The sequence below is a fragment of the Podarcis erhardii genome, assembly GCF_964252035.2.
Source record: "Podarcis erhardii genome assembly, chromosome: 18".
In the NCBI taxonomy this organism is placed as follows: Eukaryota; Metazoa; Chordata; class Lepidosauria; order Squamata; family Lacertidae; genus Podarcis; species Podarcis erhardii.
In genome coordinates, this window is record NC_138516.1 from 6,425,471 (window position 1) to 6,437,064 (window position 11,594).

The window sequence follows — 11,594 nt, forward strand, 5'->3', positions numbered from 1 at the left end:
TCCACTGTGGGGAAAGACAGGCCAGAGGTGGGGAATCTGTGGCCCTCCAGATGTTGCCGGATTCAACTCCCATCACCCTTGACCACTGGCTATACTAGCCAGGGATTGTGGGAGTTGGGGTGCAACAACATCTGGAGGAGGGCTATGGGTCTCAAGCTAACCCTGAGACAGGCCTTTGGTCTGTTTAAACAGGGCTCTCCTTATAGTAAGCAGAGAGGTTCCGTTGCCCAGACTGGCCAGTTTAGACAGAGAGCCCACAATGGGAGACCAGGGCTGGGGGTGGGGGGTGGAAGCACTTCCACTCCCCAGCAGCTACACTCACTTTCATGGCTAACGGCTTCCGCTTCAGACCACTGTGATCGCTTCCCCTGTCAGACTCGTCGTCGCTCTGCACTTTCTCCACGGTCACTCCCGCGGCACCGACTGTGGCCATCGGGGCAGATTCCTCCTCCTCCGCGATGTCGCTTCCGGCTCCTCCGCCTCCGCCAACTATGGGGTCAATGTCAGGAACTTCGCTATCGGAGGAGCTTATTGGCTGATAGGGGAGGGGAAGGAAGACAGGCAAATCGTTAAGATATTTTCCCTTAAAAAAATTGTAAATCTCCAAGCACAATTCCACAAAGAAAGAAACAGAGGGGGACGAAGCTGGGAGCAGAAGTCTATCAATGGCGTCTGGGGAGACTCAGGTTCACTTCCTCACTCAGCCACGAACCTTGGGCCAGTCACTGTTGCTCAGGCTAATCTTCCTCACCTCCACCTCTTAATCTCAGGTTCAAGCCCCATGTTGGGCAAGAGATTCCTGAATTGCAAGAGCTTACAACTCTACAACTCTATGATTCTATAACCCGTGCTCTGGTACCCCATCTCGGCTATATTACTGCAGTACGTTATATGTAGGCCTGCCCTTCAAGACTATTCTGAAGCTTCAGTTACTGCAGGCTGCCTGCTACCATTTTAACCAGCATAGCCAGAGTTGTTGTTGTTATTTATTTCATTTCTACACGGAATTATCTTTTTAGGAAAGCTGTTCACATTATACCTATTTTGAAAGAATCACATTGCCTACCTATTTGCTCCTGAGCTCAATTTAAAGTGCGGGTAAAAAGATAAAAGGTAAAGGACCCCAGTCAAAGGCGATTATGGGGTAGTGGCACTCATTTCGCTTTCAGGTCGAAGGAGCCGGTGTTTGTCCACAGAAAGCTTTCCGGGTCATGTGGCCAGCAGGACTAAACTGCTTCTGGCGCAACAGAACACTGTGACAGAAGCCAAAGCGAATGGAAACACCGTTTACCTTCCCAGCACAGCAGTACCTATATATCTACTTGCACTGGTGTGCTTTTGAACTGCTAGGTTGGCAGAAGCTGGGACAGAGCAATGGGAGCTCACTCTGTCGAAAAGATTCGAACCACCAACCTTCTGATCAGTAACCCCCAAAAGCTCTGTGCTTTAGACCACAGCACCTGTGTCCCTTAAAGTCCTCGTACTTACTTTTTAATGCCCTAAACAGCTTGGACCCAAAATACCTGAGGGAGTTCCTCCATTTTTAAACCACAGTGTTAATTGGCTTCTCAGTGCCAGGATGTCTGTGTTACCAATGACAGCCTTGGTGGCCGGCCATTGTGTCACCATTCATATTTTCTGCATTTCATTTCCTTCCAGCCTTGCTGCATACAGTCCATCTCACCCACCCCCCAAAACAACCCCAGCAGGTATATCTGCATCATGAATCTGGTGGACTGTAGACCACGAAAGCTTGTGCCACTATCAATCTGTAAGTCCTTTAACATGTTGTAAGGCTGTTGCTTTCGATGCAGACGACCGACATGGCCCTCGTGTGGATGCAAAATTATTTGTGTCAGGGGTTGGGAATGTTTGGCCCTCTAGACAGCAGGACCAACAGATGGGAGTTGCAGCCCCACGTTTGGAGGGTCAGAAGTTCCCCACCCCAATGTATGTTGCCCTGAGCGGGAGGTACAAAGCCAACTATTGTAGCTCCAGCAGGGCTGTCCTTGACGCCACTTACCGGAGGCGCACTGTAACTGGCATGCGGGTTGTTCTGGATCTCCCACAATCCTTCGTTGAAGCCTTTCCGTTTGTTGGGCTTTCCATATTTGTCCTTGTATTTCTCGTAAGGGAAGAGGTCTTTGGGTCCCAAGAAGGCCCTGGGGCAGAGAAGGAAAGCAAAGGTTAGAGAATGGAGCAGGGCGGCATCGAGCAAACGAAACGCGGGAAAGCCGTGCCCTGCCCCAGATCCCAAGACCGGAACTTACGTCTCATGGGTGCCGAAGAAGAAAATGGGATATTTGTTGGGCGGGGGCTTCACTGCGCCGTCAATGATATCGTCGATCTGAAAAGAAGAGCAAGTCAAATGGAATCAGCATGGCGGCTTGAGTGATTATCGCAGAGAACCACCTTGGTATCGTGGTTAAAGTGGGGCTGGCCAATGTGCAGTCCAGATTTTGTTGGACTACAACTCCCATCATCCCTGTCCACTGGCCATGCTTGCTGGAGACGATGGGAGTTGTAGTCCCACATCATCTGCTACACTTGGGTTGAGAGAACGGAAAAAGCATTTTGGTTCCTGAAATTCATTCTGATTGTGCGTATAAAATATAACTGATAGAATTCTACAGGACAGTAGTGTGTGAAAACAGTCAAGAAAACAGGCATGCTCCTAAGCAATTATGTGGGCTTCTAAAATTGCCCCTTTCCACTGCAAGTTCTCAGGTTTCTTTCAACAAATCCTGTTCAGGGGAGACTCCTTTTAAGATCAGCTGAAGCGACAAGGAGGAAGAAGCAAGGTCCTTTGGATCCGTCCCCGTGTTTAAAAATAAAAAAGGTCTCTCGTTAAATATTCATCATTATATCCACTCCCAACAGACTTACTCCACAAGAATAGTGGTTGATGACATCAATTTGTACAATGTGAACCTGAATAAGTTCCAAAGTAACGGAGCCAGTAATTAAATCATTTTAAGTTAACGGCTGAATCAGAACTGAACAGGATGAGAGAGAAGAAATACCGTTAAACCTTTGGGTTCGGTTCAGCATTAGGGCAAGGTCTCAGCTCTGCCAGTTTCAAAATGAGATTAAATTGCACACTTCAAGGAAAGAGTTGCTGCTGCTGCTGAGCTTACTTTGCAAGTCAGCTGGTTCACAGCAGAAGATTGTGCTCTTTTGCTGAAGCGCTATGGCATGAGCCAGGTGACTGGCTTCATAGAAACAAAAAGATGCTGCTGTGTGCCTGCATGCCAGCCAGCCAGATGGTGGAGGTGCCAGGTGCCATCCTGGCACCCCGGTGTCTACACTTGGTCGCAAGTGGCCGACAGCCACGTGCAAAATGCGCCTGGTGAGTTTCGATCGCTGGGCGCAGGTGTGACTGTCAGCTAAGCCCTCCCTTTGCAAGATAGAAAGAACATCATGATGCCGTAACACCACAAATGCTGAGCATCCCTTCTCATGTTTGGCTTGGTGAGCGAAACCTTAAATATGTGGGCTGTTTCCCCCTCCCACCCCCACATCTCTGAGAGCAAGAAAGCAGGTTGAGGATACAAATTCCATGCACTTTTCACAGCGTCCTAAGTCAAAACTCCAAAGCTGCTAGAAAGGAGCTAGTCCCCGGATAATGACAGGCTATACAGTGGTACCTCGGGCTAAGTACTTAATTCATTCCGGAGGTCTGTTCTTAACCTGAAACTGTTCTTAACCTGAAGCACCACTTTAGCTAATGGAGCCTCCTGCAGCCGCCGCGCCGCCACCACACAATTTCTGTTCTCATCCTGAAGCGAAGTTCTTAACCCAAGGTACAATTTCTGGGTTAGCGGAGTCTGTAACCTGAAGCGTATGTAACCTGAGGTACCACTGTACAGGCAAAGGTTCTTGTCTGTCACAAGGTGCCTAGAACGCTTTCAAGGTGCAGAAGTGAAGATTTGGGGCAGTGGGGAGCTGACCACTGTACAGTGGTACCTTGGGTTACATACGCTTCAGGTTACATACTAGCCCAGCACCCTGCCCCCAGAGTTACTGACCAGATGTTGCAGTAAGAAGCCAACAAGCACAACTGGAGTTTAACAGCCCACTCCCCTCCTGTGGTCTTCAGCAACTAGCATTCAGAAGCACGCTGCCTCCAACAGCAAAGGTACAGCAGAGCCATCGTGCCCCATGCTACATCAATAATAATAATAATAATAATAATAATAATAATAATAATAATAATAATAATTTATTTGTACCCTGCCCATATGGCTGGGTTTTCCCAGCCACTCTGGGCGGCTTCCTACAAAGATTAAAAATATGTTAAAATGTCACACATAAAAAACATCCCTGAGCAGGGCTGCCTTCAGATGCCTTCTAAATGTCAGATAGTTGTTTATCTCTGACATCTGATGGGAGGGCGTTCCACAGGGCGGGTGCCACCACCGAGAAGGCCCTCTGCCTGCTTCCTTGTAGCTTTGCTTCTCGCAGTGAGGGAACCGCCAGAAGGCCCTCGGTGCTGGACCTCAGTGTCCAGGCAGAATGATGGGGGTGAAGATGCTCCTTCAGGTATACTGAGCCGAGGCCGTTTACAGCTTTAAAGGTCAACACCAGCACTTTGAATTGTGCTCGGAAACGTACTGGGAGCCAATGTAAGGATGAAGCAGTCTTTGAGATCCCCCTGGTGCCAGGCCTGTTTTGCCACTGGCACGAATCTAATTCTAATCACATGGAGATCTCTGGGTGCCAGGCTGGCGACTGACATCTCCATCTGGCTGGCCTCTCCAGCTTTCTTAAGCAGGTGAGCAAAAGACATTATTTATTGCATTTATATCCCACCTTCCCTCCCCCCCAGGAGTACATGGTGCATGCCCCTCCTCCATTAATCCCTACAAAGACCCTGTGAGGTAGGTAAAGAAGCGGTGACTGACTTCAAGGTCACCCAGTGAGCTTCATGACGGATTGGGGATTTGAGCCCTGATCTCCCACACTCTAGCCACTACCCCACCTTGGCTTCCTAGAGTCCTGTTATAGGGCCGATCTATACATTAAGTGGGACACAGGTGGTGCTGTGGGTTAAACCACAGAGCCTAGGGCTTGCCGATCAGAAGGTCGGCGGTTTGAATCCCCGTGACAGGGTGAGCTCCCGTTGCTCGGTCCCAGTTCCTGCCAACCTAGCAGTTCAAAAGCACGTCAAAGTGCAAGTAGATAAATAGGTACTGCTCTGGCGGGAAGGTAAACGGCTTTTCCGTGTGCTGCTCTGGTTCGCCAGAGTCCTGCTGGCCACATGACCCGGAAGCTGTATGCCGGCTCCCTTGGCCAATAAAGCGAGATGAGTGCTACAACCCCAGAGTCGGTCACGACTGGACCTAATCATCAGGGGTCCCTTTACCTTTATACATTAAGTAGGTAAATAAATACAGTGGTACCTCGGGTTAAGTACTTAATTCGTTCCGGAGGTCCGTTCTTAACCTGGAACTGTTCTTAACCTGAAGCACCACTTTAGCTAATGAGGCCTCCCGCTGCCACCACGCCGCCGGAGCACGATTTCTGTTCTTATCCTGAAGCAAAGTTCTTAACCTGAAGCACTATTTCTGGGTTAGCGGAGTCTGTAACCTGAAGCGTATGTAACCTGAAGCGTATGTAACCCGAGGTACCACTGTACAGGGAAAGAAAGTGTCTCTCAGAGAAGGAACTGAAATATTTTCCTGGAAGTCTGCATTTGTTTTAGAATCATCGTAGAGTTGGAAGGAGACCAAAGGCCATCTAGTCCAGCAGGAATCTCAGCTAAAGCATTCTGGATTGTTTTATTTGAGGTTTTAATGTCTTGTAAACGATTCTGAGATTTCCCCTTTAAAATATAAAGCAGTATAGAAGTGAAATGAATAATAGAAACAATTTCAGTAACTTGAATGGCGCCTGAACATCCCATTGTGGTGACAGCAACCCAGGTTTTAAGGTGCCATTTGGCGATTGGCTTATATACCTGAGTTTCTGACCCTGAAAAGATTCCACTGGAAGTGCCAGAATCCCAAGGAAGTCCTAGTATGTGAATCCACGGTACAACAGGGGGCAGGGAAGAGAACTCCATTTGGATAGCAAACGTATAGGCTGGGCACTTGCAAAATAAGGCTAGCGTGCTTGGAATGTCAAGCTAGGACCTGAGAGATAGGGGTTCAAATTTTCACTCGGACATTAAGTTCAACGGGTAACCCTGGGCCAGTAAGTCTCTCAGCCTAAACTACCTCACAAAATGAGAAAATGAGGGGGCGGATTGTAAGTGAAACAAATAAATAAAACAATGGGGCGCAGAAAACTGGAATCCTTCCCATTCTGTTCCAACACCCATTTTATAACTGGGAAGGGGGGGCCCTGGGGCAACAAGGGGTATATTCTGTGCAAAATGTTCTGCCTTGTGCCCAGCACAGGTCCCAGAGGGTATTATCATCATCATCATCACTGGTACCACTCATCACAAAATTATTATTATCATCACAGGCACCACTGTGTATGAAGCCAATTGGCTCCATTGCACAACTGAGGGGGGGGAGCGATGAAAGAGGAAAAAATTGGGGTGAGGAAAGAAGCACCCCTCCCCTCAATTTTCCAAGGCTGGTGCACTAGGATGCCAATTATCTAGGGTTGCCCTATTGTATGATTCCTTTTACAGGAATAAGGGGCCTCAACACAATGATGGCAGACATTAGGGATAACCCCATCAGAACTCTTAGGGTACAAGAAAATGTACCTCTTCTCTCTCCTCATTGCACAACACTGCCCCAACAGAATATCACAAACAAGAGGCTGCCCACACACCGCACACAGAGTTTTGGAGGGATACAAGTGGCATGTAAGGCGAACTGCATAGAAAATCCTTGATGCAAAAATAAAAATAAAAAATGTACCCTGTCCCAAACTACCTACTGCACAAACATTTCTGCCACCAGTTTAACAAAAGTATTTGGTTATTGACTAATGCACAGTTGGGACGGAGATTCCAGGCAGACCCTCATGTTGTGTGTGTGAATATGTTGTTTGGGGGGGGGAATGCACAGACTGTACTTATTGTATCTCACAAGACCAGGGGTCAGCAAACTTTTTCAGCAGGAGGCTGGTCCACTGTCCCTCAGACCTTGTGTGGGGCTGGACTATATTTTGAAGGAAAAAACTGAACGAATTCCTATGCCCCACAAATAACTCAGAGATGCATTTTAAATAAAAGCAAACATTCTACTCATGTAAAAGCACGCTGATTCCTGGGCCATCCGTGGGCTGGATTTAGAAGGCGATTGGGCCAGATCCAGTCACCTGGCCTTAGTTTGCCTACCCATGGCATAGACGGACAAAAGGGCACACATAACATCTGAGTGAGTGAATGTGTGTGTGTGCATGTATGGATTGCATGAAGTCTTTCTCGTCAACAGTGAGAGGTTCCAGGACCCCCATACACACAGCCAAGGCCATACACACTGCACCACAGAAGGTCATTTCAGTGCTGCTAATACAGCAGATTGACTCCCCCCTCCAAAGGCGCATTCCATTGTCTCTTGAGACAGACAGATGCCAATAATAATAATAATAATAAATTTTTATTTATATCCCGTCCTCCCCAGCCAAGGCCGGGCTCAGTGCGGCTAACAACAGTAAAATGATAAAACGTTCTAAAATCATTTCATTATAAAATTAATTCATGTTCCACCGTGGAACCCCAGGATGTCACATAGAGGAGGGAGAAAGGTTGTTTTCTGCTGCTCCAGAGAAGCGGACACGGAGCAATGGATCCAAACTACAAGAAAGAAGATTCCACCTAAACATTCGGAAGAACTTCCTGACAGTAAGAGCTGTTGGACAGTGGAATTTGCTGCCCAGGAGTGTGGTGGAGTCTCCTTCTTTGGAGGTCTTTAAGCAGAGGCTTGACAACCATATGTCAGGAGTGCTCTGATGGTGTTTCCTGCTTGGCAGACGGTTGGACTCGATGGCCCTGGTGGTCTCTTCCAACTCTATGATTCAATTCCACAGCCGGCATTATTTCTGAGGGAGTAGACAGGGCCCCCATTGGAGACCCTATATATAGAGTCTCCACAGGGGTCCCATTTCACCTCATTCCCCACCCCTCCCAAATTAGCGAGTGGGAGCGATTCCATTAACTATTAACATCCCGGTATACATTGGAGCCACCTTGGCAAAGCTAAGCAGATCCAGATCTGGTCAGCACTCGGACAGACGACCGCCTAAGGAAGACACCTGGGGTTCCACGGTGGAATAGGATATAAATATAATTAAATTTACGTATTGTGCACACATGCCCAACACAATCCCTCCAACCCCCTTAAGAGGAGAATTCAATGACAGGCTTCCTGACCCAAACCCCTCGGCGCCAAACCTTGAGGGCGAATCTCTCCTCAGCATTGCAACGGTCTCACACATGTGCACCCACACCTGCTTCTTTGAACTCCATGCATACATGCATATATCACGTATGTTACCCACATAGCTTCGGTAGCCACAAACTGGAGGACCCACCCCTCCCCCCAAAAAATATGTACAAACAAGCAAATACACGTTCATGCATGCATAATCCATAGCTGTCAACTTTTCCCTTTTCTTACGTGGAATCCTATTCGGAATAAGGGAATTTCCCTTTAAAAAAAGGGAAACGTTGACAGCTATGGCATAATCACATCCATTACAGTGGTACCTCGGGTTAAGTACTTAATTCGTTGCGGCGGTCTGTTCTTAACGTGAAACTGTTCTTAACCTGAAGCACTACTTTAGCTAATGGGGCCTCCCGCTGCCACCGCGCGAATTCTGTTCTCATCCTGAAGCAAAGTTCTTAACCCAAGGTCCTATTTCTGGGTTAGCGGAGTCTGTAACCTGAAGCGTCTGTAACCTGAGGTACCACTGCATTATTATTAAAATTTGTATACTGCCGTAGCTTCTGTAGGCTCAATCTCCCCCTTGCTGGGGACCCCATCCGCTCGTACCACTGTACCCGAGGTACCACTGTATTAGCTTCTGTAGCTTCTGTAGGCCCTTGCTGGGGACCCCATCTGCTCCAAAAATAAAAAATCTGTAAAAGCAAGCACACGCACACATTCATGCATGCATAATCACATGCATTATTATTAAAATTTGTATGCCGCCCTGGCTACCCGGTTGACAGGACTGGAAACCACAATGCAAAAAAAACAACAACCCACAAATACACAAAACTGCCCATGCATTTTAGAGACACATTTGGGGCCAGGCTCTGCCGCACCCTCAGTCTCATAGTGGGGGTGGGTTGCAATGCTAGCAGGAGCCCGGCTGGAGCACGATTTCTGTTCTCATCCTGAAGCAAAGTTCTTAACCTGAAGCACTACTTCTGGGTTAGCGGAGTCTGTAACCTGAAGCGTCTGTAACCCAAGGTACCACTGTATTAGCTTCTGTAGCTTCTGTAGGCCCTTGCTGGGGACCCCATCCGCTCCAAAAATAAAAAATATGTACAAGCAAGCACACACGCAAACATTCATGCATGCATAATCACATGCATAATTATTAAAATTTGTATGCCGCCCTGGCTACCCGGTTGACAGGACTGGAAACCACAATGCAAAAAAATAATAATACACAAATACACAAAACTGCACATGCATTTTAGAGACACATTTGGGGCCAGGCTCCTCCGCAACCCCCCTGAGATTCATAGTGGGGATGGGTTGCAATGCTAGCAGGAGCCCGGCCGGAGCACGATTTCTGTTCTCATCCTGAAGCAAAGTTCTTAACCTGAAGCACTACTTCTGGGTTAGCGGAGTCTGTAACCTGAAGCGTCTGTAACCCGAGGTACCACTGTATTATTATTAAAATTTGTATACCACCGTACCTTCTGTAGGCCCAATCTCCCCCTTGCTGGGGACCCCATCCGCTCCAAAAATAAAAAATCTGTACAAGCAAGCACACGCACACATTCATGCATGCATAATCACATGCAATCACGCACACATTCATGCATGCACATTATGCATGCATAATTATTAAAATTTGTATGCCGCCCTGGCTGCCCGGTTGACAGGACTGGAAACCACAATGCAAAAAAATAATAATACACAAATACACAAAACTGCACATGCATTTTAGTGACACATTTGGGGCGAGGCAACCCCCCCCCCCGCCCGAATCTCATGGGGTTTTTTTCGCAATGCTAGCAGGATCCCGGCCCCCTTCCTCTCTCCCTTGCCCCTACCTCCCCCCCCGCCTTGTTCTCGTGGGTGGAGGAGAAGAGGCCTAACATCACACAAACAGTTACAGATAGGTAGCCGTGTTGGTCTGCCATAGTCAAAACAAAACAAATTCCTCCCAGTAGCACCTTAAAGACCAACTATGTTAGTTCTGGGTATGAGCTTTCGTGTGCATGCACACTTCTTCAGATACACTGAAACAGAAGTCACCAGACCCTTCTATATAGTGAGAAGGTGGGGAGGGGTATTACTCAGAAGGGGGGTGGGAATGGGTGATTGGCAGATAGCTGTGATGAGACTGTTGACGACTCTTAATGACTGCAATAGATCTTACAGGAAAAAGCAAGGGGTGAGAAGGTGAAAAATGGCTTTGTCATGTATAATGAGATAAGAATCCAAGGTCTTTGTTCAGACCAGGTTTCTCCATGGTCAACAGGCTCATCGCAGCTATCTGCCAATCACCCATTCCCACCCCCCTTCTGAGTAATACCCCTCCCCACCTTCTCACTATATAGAAGGGTCTGGTGACTTCTGTTTCAGTGTATCTGAAGAAGTGTGCATGCACACGAAAGCTCATACCTAGAACTGACTTAGTTGGTCTTTAAGGTGCTACTGGAAGGAATTTGTTTTGTTATCACACAAACACACAGTGATCACACACACACACACAAAAAGGGCTGGTGCTCCTCAAGGTGCTGCTTCCGCCTCCGCCGCTAGAGGGCGCCGTAGAACAGCCCCCGTAAGGCGCAGCCTCAGAAGCCAAGAGAGGAAAACGGGGGGGGGGGGAGAGAAAGAGAGACGCCACTCCCTCCCCCCCCCCATGGCGGTTGCTAAGCAACGAGGAGCCCCCCCCTCCCCTCCCCTCCGTATCTATATCTTCCCCCCTCACGCCATATATGTCCCCTCACCCTGGCCGGCCAGTGCGGGTATCCCTTCATCTTGGCGAAGACCAGGTCTCCGGCCTTGAAGCCGTGCGGCATCTCGGCGGCTGGCTGGCGGGCTGGCTGGCGGGCGAGCAGGCCCCAGCCAGGCCTCAGGCTTCGCCAGGCAACCGGGAGCGGGGGTGGGCGTGGCCGCCGGGCCTCTTGAAGGGGAGGGAGGGCAGAGGGGGGGAAAGAAAGGAGCCGATTGGTTCTCGCCTCCTGCCGCTCCGACGCCGCCCTCCTCGCTCATTGGCCGGCACCTCCCGCCCAATCGGAGGGCGGCCTCCCTCAGGGGGAGACGGGGCCTTGTTGGCGGAGGGGGGGGGGAAAAGCGAAGGAGCTGATTGGTTCTCGCCGCCTGCCGCTCCGCCGCCGCCCTCCTCGCTCATTGGCCGGCTGGTATGGCTGGCGCGCGCGCACCCTTCGCCCAATCGGACAGGGGCCTCCCTCAGAGGGGAGGCGGGGCCTTGTTGGGGCAGGC

General features: G+C 49.1%; 1 protein-coding gene across 1 annotated transcript in view; it reads right to left on the reverse strand.

Annotated features, from left to right (window-relative positions):
- HDGFL2 (HDGF like 2) overlaps positions 1–11,274 on the reverse strand; it is a 31,960-nt gene extending 20,686 nt beyond the window's left edge. Inside the window, 4 exon segments of the mRNA XM_081846172.1 lie at positions 323–535; positions 2,024–2,162; positions 2,271–2,347; positions 11,099–11,274. Of these exon segments, the coding sequence (XP_081702298.1) occupies positions 323–535; positions 2,024–2,162; positions 2,271–2,347; positions 11,099–11,170 (501 nt within the window). The 5' untranslated portion in view covers positions 11,171–11,274.
- Between the last annotated feature and the right edge of the window lie 320 nt (positions 11,275–11,594).